The sequence below is a fragment of the Sphaerodactylus townsendi genome, linkage group LG02, assembly GCF_021028975.2.
Source record: "Sphaerodactylus townsendi isolate TG3544 linkage group LG02, MPM_Stown_v2.3, whole genome shotgun sequence".
Classification (NCBI taxonomy): Eukaryota; Metazoa; Chordata; class Lepidosauria; order Squamata; family Sphaerodactylidae; genus Sphaerodactylus; species Sphaerodactylus townsendi.
This window is the reverse complement of record NC_059426.1, coordinates 159,505,710-159,523,441: the sequence shown is the minus strand read 5'-3', so window position 1 is coordinate 159,523,441 and position 17,732 is coordinate 159,505,710. Positions and strand designations below refer to the sequence as shown.

The window sequence follows — 17,732 nt, the reverse complement described above, 5'->3', positions numbered from 1 at the left end:
AGCTCCAGCCTCCGCCTAGTGGAACGTTCTGTCAAATGAGACCAGGGCCCTAGAGGATTTGCTGCAGTTCCACAGGGCCTGTAAGACAGAGCTGTTCCACCAGGCAATGGCAATTTCAAACAGTGCTGGCCTCCTTTTACCTCCTTTTACCTCGCAGGAGCAGCAGTGACGTAGGAGGTTAAGAGCTCGTGTATCTAATCTGGAGGAACCGGGTTGGATTCCCCGCTCTGCCCCCTGAGCTGTGGAGGCTTATCTGGGGAATTCAGATTAGCCTGTGCACTCCCACACACGCCAGCTGGGTGACCTTGGGCTAGTCACACACGGCAAGGAGATTGTAAGCCCCTTTGAGTCACCTGCAGGAGAGAAAGGGGGGATAAAAATCCAAACTCTTCTTCTTCACGTTCCCTTGTTCCTTCCCTTACTCTCCCTCAGTTTTATGCCACAAAGGAAAGCATGACCGAAAACTTAAATCAATCAATCAATCAATCAATCAATCAATCAATCAATCAATCTTTAATAAATACTTGACTAAGGGTTCGGACGTCTGTAGCTAATTCTTTTTTTGCCTAAAATCTAGACTATGGTTAGGATCCAGAGAGGTCTGTCCATATTTGCGTAATGCCTGCATGGGTGGAGACTGCTGTTTTATTCCAGAGCATCCCACTGCAAGTGGGAGGGGGGCATTTTTCTGGGCATGGTGAAGGGGCTGCTAATAGAAGATGGGAACTGGAAACACCCCTGTTCATGAACAGATCAGGAGAAGCCTTGTTCATGAACAGATCAGGAGAAACAGTCACTCATTAAGCAAACATAAGAACTAGCCTGCTGGTTCAGACCGGAGTCCATCTAGTTCAGCACTCTGCTACTCGCAGTGGCTCACCAGGTGCCTTTGGGAGCTCACATGCAGGATGTGAAAGCAATGGCCTGCTGCTGCTGCTGCTCCTGAGCACCTGGTCTGCTAAGGTATTTGCAATCTGAGATCAAGGAGGATCAAGATTGGTAGCCATAGATCGACTTCTCCTCCATAAATCTGTCCAAGCCCTTTTCAAAGCTATGCAGGTTAGTGGCCATCACCACCTCCTGTGGCAGCACCACACCAAACGTTTTCAGACGTGTGTCCAAATTTATATGCAAAGGTCTAACAAAACACATTTGTTGCTATTAGTGATTCTTAAGGTGACTCTTTGCCCTCCAATATCTTAAAGAAATTTGACAGATAAATGTGCATACAATACCTTTCAGAACCATGGTCCACAGAATTCATGTCATCGGGAGAAATTCTGAACTCACTGATTCGGATTCTCTCTTCATAATCAACTTCAACTGAATAGTAGACAAACACTTTACCATTAAATTTGAATTTAGGATGGAAGACAATACCTAGAAAACCTCTCTCATCGCCTTCCCAAGGTGAGGTTAGTACAGCTTCACTGATGTTCAGAAATGGTTTTTCGAGCCGTGAACGATCTGGCAGGTAGGCCCAAACTAAGCCAACTTGTTCGGCAATGAAGAACCTGTGAGTTCCGTCATTTGCGTGCACCATGGCTACCGGGTTCATAAGCCCATTAGCTACCTCTACTAAGCAGAGCTGTAGGCATCCTTCGGTGTCAGCCGTCACCAGCCCAAGGTTTTGACTAAGACGTCTATTGGACAGGAGGTGAGGGAAGCAGTAGTCAACATCCTCCAAGGAAAGATAACGACAGAACTTCGCCATGTTGTTTTCCAGGGCCAGTAACTCTTTGTCGTGAGTGAGGAACTGGAACATGGACCTGCAGTTTTGCCACACTTGTACACAGTAGTCAGGACAAAGACCTGGCACTGTTTTCACAGGTGTAGAAGGGTCTTCAGCATCATACAGGTGAGCAGCATAAGGGGAGCATTCCTATAGGAAAAGAGGAAGGCTGCATCAACTGTTTCACATCACTGTGTCATTAAGTTTAACAGGAAGATTTGCCTTGGCCAATCCACTGTGTACATTAAAGCATCAGAGATACCTGTGTTTTCCCGAAAATAAGACAGGGTCTTATATTAATTTTTGCTCCAAAAGATGCATTAGGGCTTATTTTCAGGGGATGTCTTATTTTTTCCCCATGATTTTGTGCCCCGCCCCCCCGCGTGACCAGATCAGCTGCGCCAGGGAATCTATAACTAGGGCTTATTTTTGGAGTAGGGCTTATATTTCAAGCATCCTCCAAAAATCTCAAAAAATCATGCTAGGGCTTATTTTCAGGGTATGTCTTATTTTCGAGGAAACAGGGTAATAGAAGTTAACCATTGCTAGCCTGAGCCATGCTGGTGGAAAGAGAAGGATATTAAATCAATCAATCAGAACACTCAAAGGGGAGACTACTACAACTTCCTGGCAAGAATTCCTGTATGATACATGGCATTTCCAATTGTGTGATTTGTCATCTTCATGTTTTAAGATTTTAAAGTTTAAATCTAAGAAACTTAGGCCCCTTCTGCACATGCAGAATAGTGCTCTTTCAATCCGCTTTCAATGCTCTTTGTAGCAGTGTGGAATAGCAAAATCCACCTGCAAACTGTTGTGAAACTAGACTGAAAACGCATTATTCTGCATGTGCGGAAGGGGCCTTAGAATCAGAAGCAGCCCAGGATGAGCATTTAACAGGATTTTTTAAAAGCAGAATTAGTAAAGGGAGGGACTGTCCCAATTTAGATAGCCCAGCCTAGTCCAATCTTGTCAAATTTCAGAAGCAAAGTAGGGTTGGCCCTGGTTTATACTTGAATGGGAGACCACAAAAGAAGACTGGGGTCGCTATGCAGAGGCAGACAATGGCAAACCACCCCTGTTCATCTTTTGTCTTGAAATCCCTAGAGCGTCACAGTAGGTTGACGATGTGATGACACTTTCCAGCATCAAAGGAGGAATGCCGTGGAGGGAAAGATTCAACCTTTGAGATCATAATGCTTTCCCTAACTCCCCTGGGGCGTAGGTGGTGAACTTTAGGAAGCAAAGCAGAAATGCCATTTCCATTTATTTTCCTTATAGCAGAAGACTGGGGGAGAAGGCATCTGCCATACAAAGTAAGTATTAGGGGCTGGATCCTGCAGTGCTATTCCACTGCTTTCACTTGCAAGGGGGGGGGGGGATGCATTGTCTGGTTGTAAATTCAGGTTCCAACAACGGGATGAAAGAAAAGCAAATGAAGATTCTGCTGCACAGAGAGTTGACAATAAGAATATAGCTTTTTGCAGAGAAGATTATTTTAAAAACAAGGTTACTATTTAAAGAGAGTAAGATTAAAATGTCCAAGATTTTGCAACATTTGAATTTGCTGTTCTGTACAGCTGGTACTTGATTTTGTAATGTTTCCTCCTCATCATAATATTCCCACTGACTAGAGTGGTCTGCAATAAATCAGTGCTGAGCAAAATTTCAAGGAGTTCATGCTCAGCAATGGGCGTTGCAAAAGTTAACATTAACCGCAAAGTTTTCTCTGAATAGTGCTGCTTCAGAAAATAAAATATCCTTAACTGCAAAAATGAGACCCCTTTGTGGCATTTTGCTATATATATACATACATACGTACGTACGTACGTACATACATACATACATACATACATGTGTATATGTGTATATATATGTGTGTGTATATGTGTGTGTGTATGTGTATATATGTATGTATCTGTATATGTATGTATGTATATATGTATGCATATGTATATATGTATGTATATGTATGTATGTATGTGTGTATATATACATATGTATATATGTGTGTATATGTATATGTGTATATGTGTATATATATATATATATATATAAGAGGGTCTGGCTGGGTGATTGAAGTGTTATATATATATATATATATATATATATATATATATATATATATATTATATATATATATAAGAGGGTCTGGCTGGGTGATTGAAGTGTGTTATGAGCAGGTGGTAGTTGTACCCCATGGGGTACAGTTGACTGGGTTTGAAGGAGAGTTCACTGTGTGAGACAGGAAACAAGAAAGTTGAGTGGGGAATTGAGTGAGGTGCTGTGGAGTCTGAAAGACATCTGTGTTCTTTGTGGAAGTTATTAGTCTATGAGGAAACTGAGCTTTTGTGGCTAGCTACAGTTAAGGAACTTTAGAGAAAAGAGAAAAACAGTACCTCTTAGAAACCATTACACTTATATGCCTATCTGAAACCATTAACTCATGAACTATTTAAATTCAAATGAACAGATGTTTTATTTAGAGCAAAGGATCCCTTTTTATCTCAGAGCCACCCTTTCATGCTGACCATTCCATCATTTTACCAAATGTAAATAAACCATCCTGGTCTTTGCATTCAACCAGGTGGCAGTGAAAATAAGTAGGAAATGCTAGAGAAGGCCAGTAGGTGACCTAACTCACATAAACTCAGAACACTATAGAGAGGTGCCTTTACAGGTGTTACATATAGGAGGTCTCAGAAAGAAGTAAAGCATTACAAAACGCTTGCCAAAAGTAGGAAAGTACTCTTGCTAGGCATCACTAGTTGCTGTGAATAATCTCTCAACGTGATGCTTAAAGCCATTTTTAAAAATTCCTAGCATGAATCTCTTGCCATATGAACAGAAAGTATCAGACTCTCCACAGCACAGAATGTTAGGTAACAGTTTTATTCAACTAACAGCTAAAATTGGAGTGTAGAGAGAACTGTTCTGTAAAAAAAGGTGAAGTGTGTTGAAAATAAATGTCCTTTTATGTTCCATAATGGATAGAAAAGAAGACAAGTACACAGATCCCTCTGAAACATTAAGAGATCCCCATGATAGACAAAACCCAAGTAGTGATTCAAACTAGTACGCCCCAGGACAGGAGAAGTGGCGTACGTTTTCTGACAGCTTGCCTATCTACTGTTTTTGAAGGCTACCAGGGGACATGATTTGGCCTTGATGCATTTAGGGCTTCCCCTACAATTTTCCTTTATAATTCACACATGGAACCAAAGTAGGCTGCCCCACAGTTGTCTCACAAGTCTCATAACTAACAACAGCCAAGGTAGTGAATATTCTAAAACCAGCACACACAAACTGTGCACTAAGTAAAGCTTATTTTGATGACCTATATTAAGAGCGTTGAAGCAACTTGAATGCTACGGTAGTGTGTGGCATGAATTTTAGTGAGGCAGATCTCATAAACCCATAAGAACATAAGAACATAAGAACAAGCCAGCTGGATCAGACCAGAGTCCATCTAGTCCAGCTCTCTGCTACTCGCAGTGGCCCACCAGGTGCCTTTGGGAGTTCACATGTAGGATGTGAAAGCAATGGCCTTCTGTGGCTGTTGCTCCCGAGCACCTGGACTGTTAAGGCATTTGCAATCTCAGATCAAAAGAAGGGATCAAGATTGAAGTAGCCATAAAATCGACTTCTCCTCCATAAATCTGTCCAAGCCCCTTTTAAAGCTATCCAGGTTAGTGGCCATCACCACCTCCTGTGGCAGCATATTCCAAACACCAATCACACGTTGCGTGAAGAAGTGTTTCCTTTTATTAGTTCTAATTCTTCCCCCCAGCATTTTCAATGAATGCCCCCTGGTTCTAGTATTGTGAGAAAGAGAGAAAAATTTCTCTCTGTCAACATTTTCTACCCCATGCATAATTTTTTATAGACTTCAATCATATCCCCCCCTCCAGGCGCCTTCCTCCTCTCCAAACTAAAGAGTCTCCAAACGCTGCAGCCTTTTCCTCATAAGGGAAGGTGCTGCAGTCCCTCAATCATCCTCGTTAAGCCCTTCTCTGCACTTTTTTCTATCTCTTCAATATCCTTTTGAGATGTGGCTGTATCTTCAGGAGACTGAGACACTGAGTTACTCCAAGTCGCTTGGTCGCTGACCACAGCTTTATATAAAGGGCATGACAATCTTTGCAGTTTTATTCTCAATTCCTTTCCTAATTATCCCCAGCACAGAGTTTGCCTTTTTCACAGCTGCCATACATTGAGTTGACATTCCCATGGAACTATCAACTAAGACGCCCAAATCCCTTTCCTGGTCTGTGACTGATAGCACTGACCCCTGTAGCATGTATGTGAAGTTTGGATTTTTTGCCCCTATGTGCATCACTTTGCATTTTGCTACATTGAACTGCATTTGCCATTTCTTAGCCCACTCACCTAATTTATCAAGGTCCGCTTGGAGCTCCTCGCAATCCTTTGTGGTTCTCACCACCCTACATAATTTGGTATCATCTGCAAACTTGGCCACCACGCTACCCACCCCTACTTCCAGGTCATTTATGAATAGGTTAAAGAGCACTGGTCCCAATACGGATCCTTGGGGGACCAGTGCTCAACCCCACAAAGAAAGAATGACCAACCCAAGACTACTCAGAAATCTTGATGGCAGAGTGGTGTTTGAGGCTTGTGCGCTAACCATTACACCACACTGTTGGTTTTTTCCAGGGCAAAAATCTATTCTTCTTATGGTATACCAGTGCATCCCCATCCTACAAAGTTAAGAACAGCAAGATCATTTAACAAAGCACAAACTGTGTACGCTGCTTCCTTTGGAACCTCTTTGCTTGCAACTCAACAGATGATGAACCACAGCTGTTCTGCTGACTGTAATTTAATGCATTTACTCATATTGTTGGATGAATTTAACCACAGCTGGGCCAGCTGAGGACAAGAAGATATAAAACTCCCCCCCTCCAGAACACTTAACAGGATTTGGTTCACTTAAGTCAGTGGAAACCATCCCACCGCTTGGTTGGGCACCGTGTCAAGGCCACACTGTGATGAGGATTGGAGAAACATGCTTCCAAGTATGTTTGATTGACAAATATGCTCCAGATATTTAAGCAGCTGTGATTTTTGTTCCAGAAATACTTTTTTTCCCTAGGAAACAAGCAGCTGGAACCAAGATGGATTTGCTCTTGTTGAATAACAACTCGATGTTGTTTAAAAATGTATGATAACAGTTTGGCAGCTCTGCTAAACTTCCACAGAAAACTGCTGCAACTTCCCCTTATCGTTATTGTTATTATTAATTATATTTTTATTATCCCACCTTTTCCTGACTACAGTCAGGCTCTGCGGGGCTAACATCAAATTTATAGAATTGATTTAAAATATAGGGTCTAACTAAAACCTTATTCACTCTAAAATAACAGTTTTTAAATCCCCTTAAGTACAATTTAATACAGGAACAGGAATACCAGTCAGGGAGGGGAAGGAGGAAAAAAGAAAGGGAAGGAAAAACTTAAAAATAGCAAGAGAACTACGAAAGAAGACCAGGGCAGGGATATGGAGGCCAGGCATGACGTAACTGTCAATGCCTCAACCGTACGCCTGGCGGAACATCTCAGTCTTAAAGGCCTTGTGGAACGCAGCCAGGTCCTGCCGGGTTCCCCCAAGCCAAGGCCAGAACTGAGAAAGTTTTGGCTCTGACTAAGGACAGCCAGATGCTTCTTGCGCCAGGGACCTCCAGTAAGTTATTACTATCTGTTCTCATCTAGACAACATAGCATCAACACCAAACCAGTAATGTACACTGTCCTTGCTAGTATTTTAATCTTATCCTGCTGAATGTGTGCCCAAGTTATCTTGCCAGACCAGGGATTGGTTCTAGTGATCAGCAAAGAAATCTATTGGGCATAGTTCTATTTGCAGGAGGGATTAACAAGATTTTTGTGTCACATCTGCTCCTGCCCTAGTTTACTCATATGCACGACATATTCATGTAAAATCTGTGCAACAAACTCTTCTGTTTTTCATACTGTACCTTGAGGAGCCATTTCGAGAATGGAATGCTAGATTCACTCTGGGATTAGCAGCCCTACACCTTGCGCAAGTGGAAATACAAGTAGGGATACAATAAGTTTGATTTAGAACAAGTGATTTCGTTCTTACATTTCTGCACTTGCAAATGTTGTGTTGGTTCTAACCCCCGAAAGTCCATTTACCACAGCATTCAGTTTTCAACCATACAGATTCCATATGACGTCCAAACATGCTATTGTTTGTCTCCGCATCTGCCATTTAGAACTGTATCTATTTGATTTTTATCCCTTCAGCCAGCCCAGGGCAGCCTATGTGGTGGGACATTTTCTTGAGGCAAGTCCTTTTAAAAACATCACCTCATCAGATTTCTCACTTTTTTTGTACTCCCCACTGCACCAGGGATCCCAACAGGAAATGAATTCTAGAATTCAATTTAGTTTGATTCTGATGTCCACTCAAACCTATAGCTGATAGGCATAGCATGAGGTAAACCTGATATACAAACAAAAGATTTTAAAGTAAGATTTATTTGGTACAAATGTAAGAACTGAAGTAAATATAACACTTAATGTGGAGATGTGAGATTAAGGTTTATAAACTGTAAATGCTGGGAACAAAAAACTATTCTGGACAGTCTTAAACATTAAACTTAGGCTCATTCCGCACATGCAGAATAATGCACTTTCAAACTGCTTTCAGTGCTCTTTGAAGCTGTGCGGAATGGCAAAATCCACTCGCAAACAGATGTGAAAGTGGTTTGAAAACGCATTATTTTGCATGTGCGGAAGGGGCCTCGGACTAAATAAATAATCTGATCCCTATGCTGTCTGCAACCCACTCCTATTAGATATACCCTTCAGCTAACAACTCTAATATCTAACCCCCGATTTCCAACTGAAAAAACAACCACCGAACTGCCAAGCCTTAACTTGTTTTCTGCTTCCCAGACCACAACGGCTCTTCTCAGATGGCTGGCCTAGCTTTGATTTTGACTCTTGTGTTGCTGTGTGGATTTTTCCCCTCTTCCTTCTGTCACATAAAGTTCTTTCGAAAAGTGACCTAAGCTAGAGGTCATCTCTACGACCATTTATGCATGGACTACTTACTCTGTGGCTGTTTGCTTCACATTGGGTTTTTCCCACAGTTTTTTGTTTACCCAGGGATTCTCCTCCTGTGAAGTGTTCCGAACTAAGCTGCCATTCTGGCCACCCACAGCTCCCTTGTTCTTTCTGTACAACCTCCGTTCAGGGAGATTGCCGTGTGTGTGTGTGCACGCGAGAGAGAGAAAACCCGAAGAAAACCTAACATCTATGGAGCTCTTTTGCTTTACCTGTAAAGGGAGAGAAAAAGTCGTATTTTGAGAGCATTTGGAAACTGTGGGGATTCTCTGATCTGAGACTGTGGTGAGTTCCAAAGAGGGGGAAATGTGTGTAACCAAGAATCAAACCTGAAAGGCATGTAGACTCAATGTGAAACAGACCACCAGCACATAAATGGCCTGTGGTCTTGTGTCAGTGAAATCTGTAAGTTAATTTCATTAAGCACCATTGCATGAAGAATATGTACTTTCATTTGTCCTTACCTGAATCTACTACCAATCCTGAGTTGGCAGAATGACTCTGAGTTGAAGTGCCATGGGAGAGGGAGAAAATGTTCTTTTTATGTACCTCCTCTACATTTATTTATTTAGAAAATGTTTATATTGCCTCTCCAGGAACCTGCCTGAAGAAGCAAAATAAAACCAAAATATTGAAAGATGCTAATTAAAATTGAGCATTAGAAACCCAGCCTAGCTGAAATAAGTTTCAAAGTGAAATAATGCTTTCGAAAAATCAACCCTTTAATTAAAAGTCTGGATGAACAGAAACATTTTGGCTTGGTGAAATTTCAAGGCTAAATAATTTCAGGACAGTACAACCCACGTAGATTCTAGCTCAGTAGTACCTTAGACCAACAAGATTTCCAAGATATAAGCCTTTGAAAGACAAAATTCCCTTGAGGAGATTTGATTCTTGAAAGTTTATACCCCAAAAGTCTTGTTGGTCTAAGCCAGCCCAATCCAGAGGCCCCAATGACGCAACCCCCCCCCCCCACCTCCAAGAGGGCCTCTCAGCAGCACAGGAAGGCTAAAAACAAAAAAGTCTCCATTGGGCTCTATAGGCCTACGGGTGGCATAAGCCCAAGCCTCTGGGACTGGCATTCCAGCAGCCAAAGGTAAAATGGAAGCCAACTGATAGCTCCACCCCCAGCTACCCTTCTAGAGCTCCCAAAGGCACCTGGTGGGCCACTGGTGAGCTCCCAAAGGCACCTGGTGGGCCACTGCGAGTAGCAGAGAGCTGGACTAGATGGACTTTGGTCTGATCCAGCTGGCTTGTTCTTATGTTCTTATGTTCTTAGAATGGCCCCACTACGCAAGCAAAGGCTGCCCAGTGGTGGATTTGCCCCTCTGCTGGAGTAAGTGCCCCAGGGAGGGCAAAGCTCCCAAAGGCACCTGGTGGGCCACCTGGTGAGCTCCCAAAGGCACCTGGTGGGCCACTGCGAGTAGCAGAGAGCTGGACTAGATGGACTTTGGTCTGATCCAGCTGGCTTGTTCTTATGTTCTTATGTTCTTAGAATGGCCCCGCTACGCAAGCAAAGGCTGCCCAGTGGTGGATTTGCCCCTCTGCTGGAGTAAGTGCCCCAGGGAGGGCAAATCCACTGGTGTAGATCCCCACCGCCTGCATAGATGGATTCCCCCCCGCCCACCCATCAATGTCCTCATGCAATCTCGGTAAAAAGTATCTTCTACAACCAGCTGTTTCATTCACACCAATCACACTCCTAGGAACATGCATTAAAAACGAAGTCATTGATGCATCATATTGCCATCTGTAAAGGAACGTTCTTTCAGGTCCTCACTCCCATTAAAGAAGTCTGTATAATGTTGCAACATATGCAGTAAGTCTAGCCAAATTCTAGCCTCACATCTCCCCTTCCCCTCCTATTTGTGTGTACACCACTTCACAGGTAGATGCTGCATTTTTCCAGCACACAGGTCTGCTTTATAATTTCCCCCTTTGGTCGTCTAATCTAAAAAACAACTAAAAGCCTTTCCTTGAGGGGAAGGTGATCTCCAGCGCTAAATTATTTGAACTGCCCTTTTCTGCACCTTTCCCGACTCACATAATGCAATCCTATACACCTTTCTACACCCACTGACTTCAAGGAACTTCGAAGGGTAGGAATTCAGTGAAACGTAGCCTTTTTAAAAATAGGCATGATCAAAAGTACAGTCCTTGAAGAGCTTTATGCTCAGCTAACAATAAGTTACTGGTGGTCCCTCGCCTGAAAGACATCTGACTGGCATCAATCAGGGCCAGGGCGTTTTCAGCCCTGGCTCCAGTCTGGGGGGGATGTTCTGCCAGACCTTGCGGGATGAAATGTAATTCCACAAGGCCTACAAGACAGAGAGGTTCTACCGGGCCTATGGTTGAGACAGCACGGGTTTACTGCCTCTTCCCCTCCTTAAAAGTTTTCTTGTTTTTACATAAGGGCAAGGAATGTATTAGTTTTGGCACCATCTGGATGACTACATATTTTAACTTTATTGTATTCTTTTTATTATTGGATTACCTATTGGTGAATTATCTCTGTGTTGGAAGCAACCCTGAACCTGCAAGGGGTAGGGCAGACTATAAACAGACGGAATGAATGAATGAATGAATGAATGAATGAATGAATGAATGAATAGAAGAAGAGTTTGGATTTATATCCCCCCTTTCTCTCTTGCAGGAGACTCAAAGGGGCTTACAATCTCCTTTCCCTTCCCCCCTCACAACAAACACCCTGTGAGGTAGGTGGGGCTGAGAGAGCTCTGAGAAGCTGTGACTAGCCCAAGGTCATTCAGCTGGCATGTGTGGGAGTGCACAGGCTAATCTGAATTCCCCAAATAAGCCTCCACAGCTCAGGCGACAGAGCTGGGAATCAAACCCGGTTCCTCCAGATTAGATACACGAACTCTTAACCTCCTACGCCACTGCTGCTCCTAATAATTAATTAATTGATTGATTGATTGATTAATAGCTAGCGCAGTGTTATAAATAAGGATGCACCACAGATTTATACAGGGCCTTTACAACATTCACAATTTCATGTTGAATACTTTTTGTAATAATCCCTACCACAAATTGTGTTTTTTTCACTTCTGCTGTACAGTAAATCAACATGGAGCTATCCACAAGTACTACAAATCTTTTCAGTTTGGAAAAGAGCGAAGAAGGCTCGCAGCAATTTCTGTCTACTTTCAGATGAAGTCTTTGTTATAATACTTGTCTACAGCCACAAACAACCCAACAGTACCACAAGGTATCTGAAATAGAGACCATAATAACACTGATAAAAACCCGTGTAATGAGAAGCAAAGATCCTGTGTACTACGATGACAGTTCACTAAGCTACCCAGAACTTGAATGTGTACCAGTCCCATACGAGCTTCAAGGCTAGTGGAACATAAATTCCATATGTCCATGCTTCCAAAATATACAATAGTTTGTATAAATGGCAATGCAGGATTGCAGTCTGCTCTGAAAACCATTTAGGACTGCAGTCTGCTCTGAAAACTCTGGCTGCTGCGAAATGTACGATAGGATCTTTGCTGTTTATTACACCAAATTTTTATCAGTGTTATTAGGGTCTGCATTTCAGATATCTTGTGGTACTGTTGTACTGTTTATGGTTTATGGTCCGAGTACTGCGCGCAGAGATAGGGACTTAGGAATTTGTCACCGTTATCATGCTGACTCTATCCCTTTGATGTAGACTGATACTCTTGGAGACTTCCTCCCTTGCTTCCGCCTTCTTCTCAGAACTTCTCCATCTTACTTTCACCATGCCTAGGGAGAGGATGCATGCCTCTAGCATCCGCCTCCATCCAGATAGAATAGATTAGTTAATGAACCTATCTCTCCATCTTTCTATCCAGAATGGAATTCACTAATAAATACTCTTTTTATTAGATTAGAAACTACAAACGACTCTGACTTTCTTTTGTATCTGAAGTTCTCTCTAGCAAGCTCAGCCACGCGTGTGTGCCCAGGTAAGCTTTCCTGTGTTCAGCCTCTGTGCCGCTCTGCTACTTTTGCAAGGGAAACACACGCACCAGATGTGGTTCTCCCAACAATGGTCACCTGCGCAAAACAGGAAACCAAGAACGTCTGTAGCATTATTTTAACACCAGAAGAAACATTTTGCCCTAACAGAGGGTTAACTGGGCTACATATGCAGCTCAGAACCATCTTGTCATCCTAACATGGTGGTGGAAAGTGCTGTCAAGTCACAGGTGACATACGTGACCCCAGAGGGTTTCAAGGTAAGAGATGTTCAGAGGTGGTTCGCCATTGCCATCCTCTGAATGGGCTGAGAAAGGTCCAAGAGAATCACAGCTGGCCCAAAGTCAACTAACAAACTTCATGGGGAGGAGTGAGGAAATTAAATATGGTTCGGCAGATTAGAGCCTACCGCTCCAAACCCCTACACCAGTGGTGGCGAACCTTTAGCACTCCAGATGTTATGGACTACAATTCCCATCAGCCCCTGCCAGCATGGCCAATTGGCCATGCTGGCAGGGGCTGATGGGAATTGTAGTCCATAACATCTGGAGTGCCAAAGGTTTGCCACCGCGGCCCTACACCATGCTGGCCCCTCCCCTAACCTGGACGTGCCCTGAATGACAAGCTACAAGGTAAGGGAAGAAGGAAAATTACTGGTGTATGGGAAGAGCATGGTACAGGGTCTTCTACCCAATACAACTTCTACCCAACACAGGGCAGCATTCCCTCAATGACAGGAAAACTGGGCAGGATGGTAAACCCAAGACAATCACATGTTCCAGCATGGCTGAATACAGCTGTGCCAGCTGCCTCGAGTCCCCTTGGGAGATTGGTAGGGTAGAAATGTAATAAGCAAACAAATCAACAAACAAACAAACAAACAAATCAAAAGCTTACTAGCTGAGCGGTCACTTTCTCTCCGCCTAACCTACCTCACAAGATTGGGATGCTAAGTTGGAAGAGGGAAAAACCATGCTGTCAGCCCATTTCTGACAGCCACGTGGAGGTATCCCTATAAAAATGAATGATTTATGTGCGCCTTATGTGCGCATGTATTTTCATAGGGGTACCTCCACGTGGCTCTCCAAATTGGCTGACATCCTCCGTGGGATTGGAAGGTCCTGGGCTGGCCCCGGCTCACCTGGCACAAGAGGTCCTGCAGGTAACTGGCGCAGGCGGCGTAGGCAGCCTGGTCCAGGTGCTCGGTGACTCCGTAGAAGCGCTGCAGAAGGGCGGAGTCGCGCTGCGCGTCGCAGCAGCCCAGGTCCGAGTACTGCACGCAGAAGGCCAGCGGCCGCGGAGGCTTGAAGGGCGGCTTGAAGTCCAGGCACTGCGGGTGGCCCCACGCCGCCCTACCCAGCAGCGCGGCCAGGGCGACGAAGAAGGGCCAGGCCCAGCGGACCGGGACCCGCGTGGAGCTGCCCATCTTCAGGGGAAGCGCGGCACGGCGGGGCGGCTGCCGGGCGCGGGGCGCTGGCGACGCCCGGCCGCCTGCTCGGGCATGACTCCTCCTCTTGGCCACTGCCTGCCTGCCTCCTGCGGGCGGCCCGCAGGAGTCCCCGCGCTCTCCGCAGACGCCCCTTCTGCTCCCCGGGCGAGGGGCGCGAATTGCAGCTCCCAGTCAGGCCCGCCCGCCGCCTCTCCTCGTCTTCCTCACAACCGGGGCAGCCTCTGAGCAGGGCTGGCTCCCGCGGGGGTCTGCTTCTTCGCCATGCCGCCTCCTCTCCGGACCCTCCGCTTCCCCAAGCGCCTCCAAGACGCCCAAAAAGCAGCGAGGGGAGGCGAGCCCAGCGGCACCGCCCTCAGCGCTGGGCGGGGAAATAGTGCCTGAAGCCGCGCCAGGGAACGACGGGGCACGTGCTGGGGTCTCCGGCTGTTCGGCGGGGCCGGGCGCTGGGACAGCGGGCTGGCCGGGGGAGGACCCGGACTTCGCGGTGGAGATGAGCCCGGGGCCACTTTGACGCACAGCGACCGTTTGCAACTCCCTGTTGCAGTCAGTAAAATCCAGTTGCAAAAGTGCATTGGAAGTTTGTGTGATGATGATGTCTTGCCTGAAACGGCAAGGAAGGCGAGCAAGTCCAGACTGCTTCTGAATTCGGGCTGGCTGCAATCACACAGCACAGTCGTAGAGAAAGAAACACCGGGCAGGATTTCAGAATTAAGTTGTGCAGCTGCAGCCATGCTTGTGTAACCCTTAGATAGGGATGGAATTGAGCCAGGAAGGAGCGGAGCCTCTAGAGAAGAAGAAGAGTTTGGATTTTATGTCCCCCCTTTATCTTCTGTAAGGAGACTCAAAGGGGGCTTACAAACAGATGCAGGCGAAACGTTAGGAACAAAATCCACCAGACCAAGGCCACACAGCCTGGAAAACCCACCAGAACCAATCTCCTTTCCCTTCCCCCCATAACAAACACCCTGTGAGGTGGGTGGGCCTGAGAGAGCTCCGAAGAACTGTGACTAGCCCAAGGTCACCCAGCTGGCATGTATTGGAGTGCACAAGCTAATCTGGTTCACCAGATAAGCCTCCACAGCTCAACTGGCAGAGCAGGGAATCAAACCCGGTTCTCCAGATTAGAGTCCACCTGCTCTTAACCGCTACACCACGCTGGCTCTAAAAGGGTGCCAAATGTATGGGAAGCAGAAGAAGGAAACCAGGCTGCCTCCCTGGCTTAAAGCTTGGAGTTTAATTATAGACTCTTTAACACCTTGCTTCAGGCTGTGCTTATTTCGTCTGCGTCCTTTTGGGACCGTCATCATTTGAAGCCAAAGCACCAAGAGTTTAACCAGAGACTTCCTGTTCCTGGGCCACCTAGAAGAAGAAAGAAATGGATGTGCAGGGTGGATTGGGGGGGCATGAGGAGTTGGGGCACCAGGCACCGACTCAGTGGGTCACATGGGGAGTGCATTTCCTGCCTCCCTCCTCCCCCCCCAGCAGTGAGGCCACCGAGTTAAGGTGCATGCTCAGTTTCTTCAGCCCATCTGGGAAAGAAGGGGCAATCTTCTTGTTTTCAGTCCAACCCACCCTGACCATCTTGGTGCTGCCGCCTTGTGGCTGGCTCTCAGAGAGAGAGGGGTGCTCCAGCCTCCTCCTTGGTGCTTTTTTTTTTAAGCTGAGAGATGATCCCTCTCTTGGCTAAAAAAAAAAGCTCTGAGGCTGGAGCATCCCTCTGCCAGCTTCCCCTTATCCCCAGTATGGCTCCCTGCCCATGGATCACAGGGTTAGGGTTAGTGTCATACGGGAAAACAAATGAAAACCATTCGGAAATTCCTTTTGGGGTCCTTTTATTTAATTTTAATATTTTTTTTCTCAGCAGTAATAAAACATTTTGAAAATGTCAAAAGAATTATTTCCACTGTGTGGCATGAACCATCCCCGTGTTCAGATTTGTGAGTTGGGGCATATTCTATGATGTGATGGTGACTTTGAAATGACCTGGTGGAAAAAAATCATTGTTTGGTCATTGGGGAGGAGGGTGGCCGCCCATAGGGGGAGCATCAAATTCAGGTTTTGCCAAGGGCTCCAGTTTGCCTAGGTACGCCACTGCCCGCCTCCCTCCTGGGGTGGCTGGAGAGAGCCTTTGCGGGCTCTCCTCCCCAACACAGAAAAACACTGTCGGGCTGCAAACAGAAGTGATGGTGACTGCTGTTGCCACTCTGAGCTCAGGTGTTTCCTCATCCTTTTCTCTCAGCCGCTCTCTGTTCTACTCGATTTTCCACCTGCCTTTTGCTTCCCAGACTCACATGGCAAGCACAGTCCTCCCTGCTCTCCTGCCCACCCGCCTGCCCCTTTCTCCACCCCTCTGCCGGCTCACCTTTGCAAAAGGTGCTGCAACCTGTGCAGGATGCCAAAGCACACAGTGCCAGGCCAGACCAGAGCAAAGCCACAAAGCTTGGAGCAACCTGCTTGGCTGTGCTACCACGTTGTCCTGTGCGCTCTCTCTCTTTTTCTGTTTCTCTCCCTCTTTTTCTCTTCCTCTTTTTCTATTTCTTTTTGCTCACCGTTCCTTTTCTCTCTCTTTTACTGTCTCTCTCTCTCCCTCTTTCTCACTCGCTCTCTTCTCTCCCGCTTTTTCTAGGGGGAGAAGAAGAAGAGTCTGGATTTATACCCCACCTTTCTCTCCTGTAAGCTCCTGTCCCTTCCTCTCCCCACAACAGTGAAGATTGTAGATTGGATTTCTGGAGATTGAGGTGAACGTTTTGCCCTTTCAAGAAAACTCTGCACCAGATTAATCAGGCTCTGCTATCATTTCTTATCACTTCACATGATAATAACAGATCTAATTGCCACCTAAACTCTGAAATACATTTGAGGCTATGCAGCTAGCAGATTGTCCCTGGTGCAACATAAGGTCTAGTCAGAAATCTGATATTTAAGAATGAACATCTAGATAGGGAGATAAAGCAAAATACAGGCATATCTAGATTCCTTCTTCAAAATTCAATTAAAGTTCTTTACAACAGGATGCATGAACGCCAGTGCATAAGTGTGCATATGATAAAGCTCAAGAAAGGCAAAATTAAATGGTGGTGGAAAGGGCTGTCAAGTCAGAGCTGAATTATGGTGACCACATAGGGTTTTCAAGGCAAGAGACATATGGAGGTGGTTTGCCATGACCTGCCTCCTGTCAGGCCCGGCTCCTGCCCTGCCTGGCATCAAATTGATCAAGGCCCAAGGCCACACCTGGGTGGGGAGTGTAAGGGTCTGGTACTCGAGTCACCAACAAGATTCAGGAAAGGTTCAAGAGCTGTAGTAGAACTGTGTCATCCCCAGGTTCAGATAGCCAAAACTGGGGTTTGGCTCTCAGACCCCTGGTATACACCTGCAAGTTACAGATTGGTTCAACCCATAATTCCCCCCACCCTCGCATTCCCATATCATAAGGTGACCAGATTGTCATCTTTTTAAACCGGGACCG

The 17,732-nt window shown here is 45.5% G+C and overlaps 1 protein-coding gene across 1 annotated transcript in view; it reads right to left on the bottom strand.

The window, feature by feature from the left end:
- HHIPL1 (HHIP like 1) overlaps nucleotides 1-14,591 on the bottom strand; it is a 40,355-nt gene extending 25,764 nt beyond the window's left edge. The window contains exons 1-2 of the mRNA XM_048486927.1: nucleotides 13,958-14,591; nucleotides 1,236-1,882 (exon numbers count right to left, since the gene is read on the bottom strand). Of these exons, the coding sequence (XP_048342884.1) occupies nucleotides 1,236-1,882; nucleotides 13,958-14,242 (932 nt within the window). The 5' untranslated portion in view covers nucleotides 14,243-14,591. The remainder of the gene's footprint in view (nucleotides 1-1,235; nucleotides 1,883-13,957) is intronic.
- Between the last annotated feature and the right edge of the window lie 3,141 nt (nucleotides 14,592-17,732).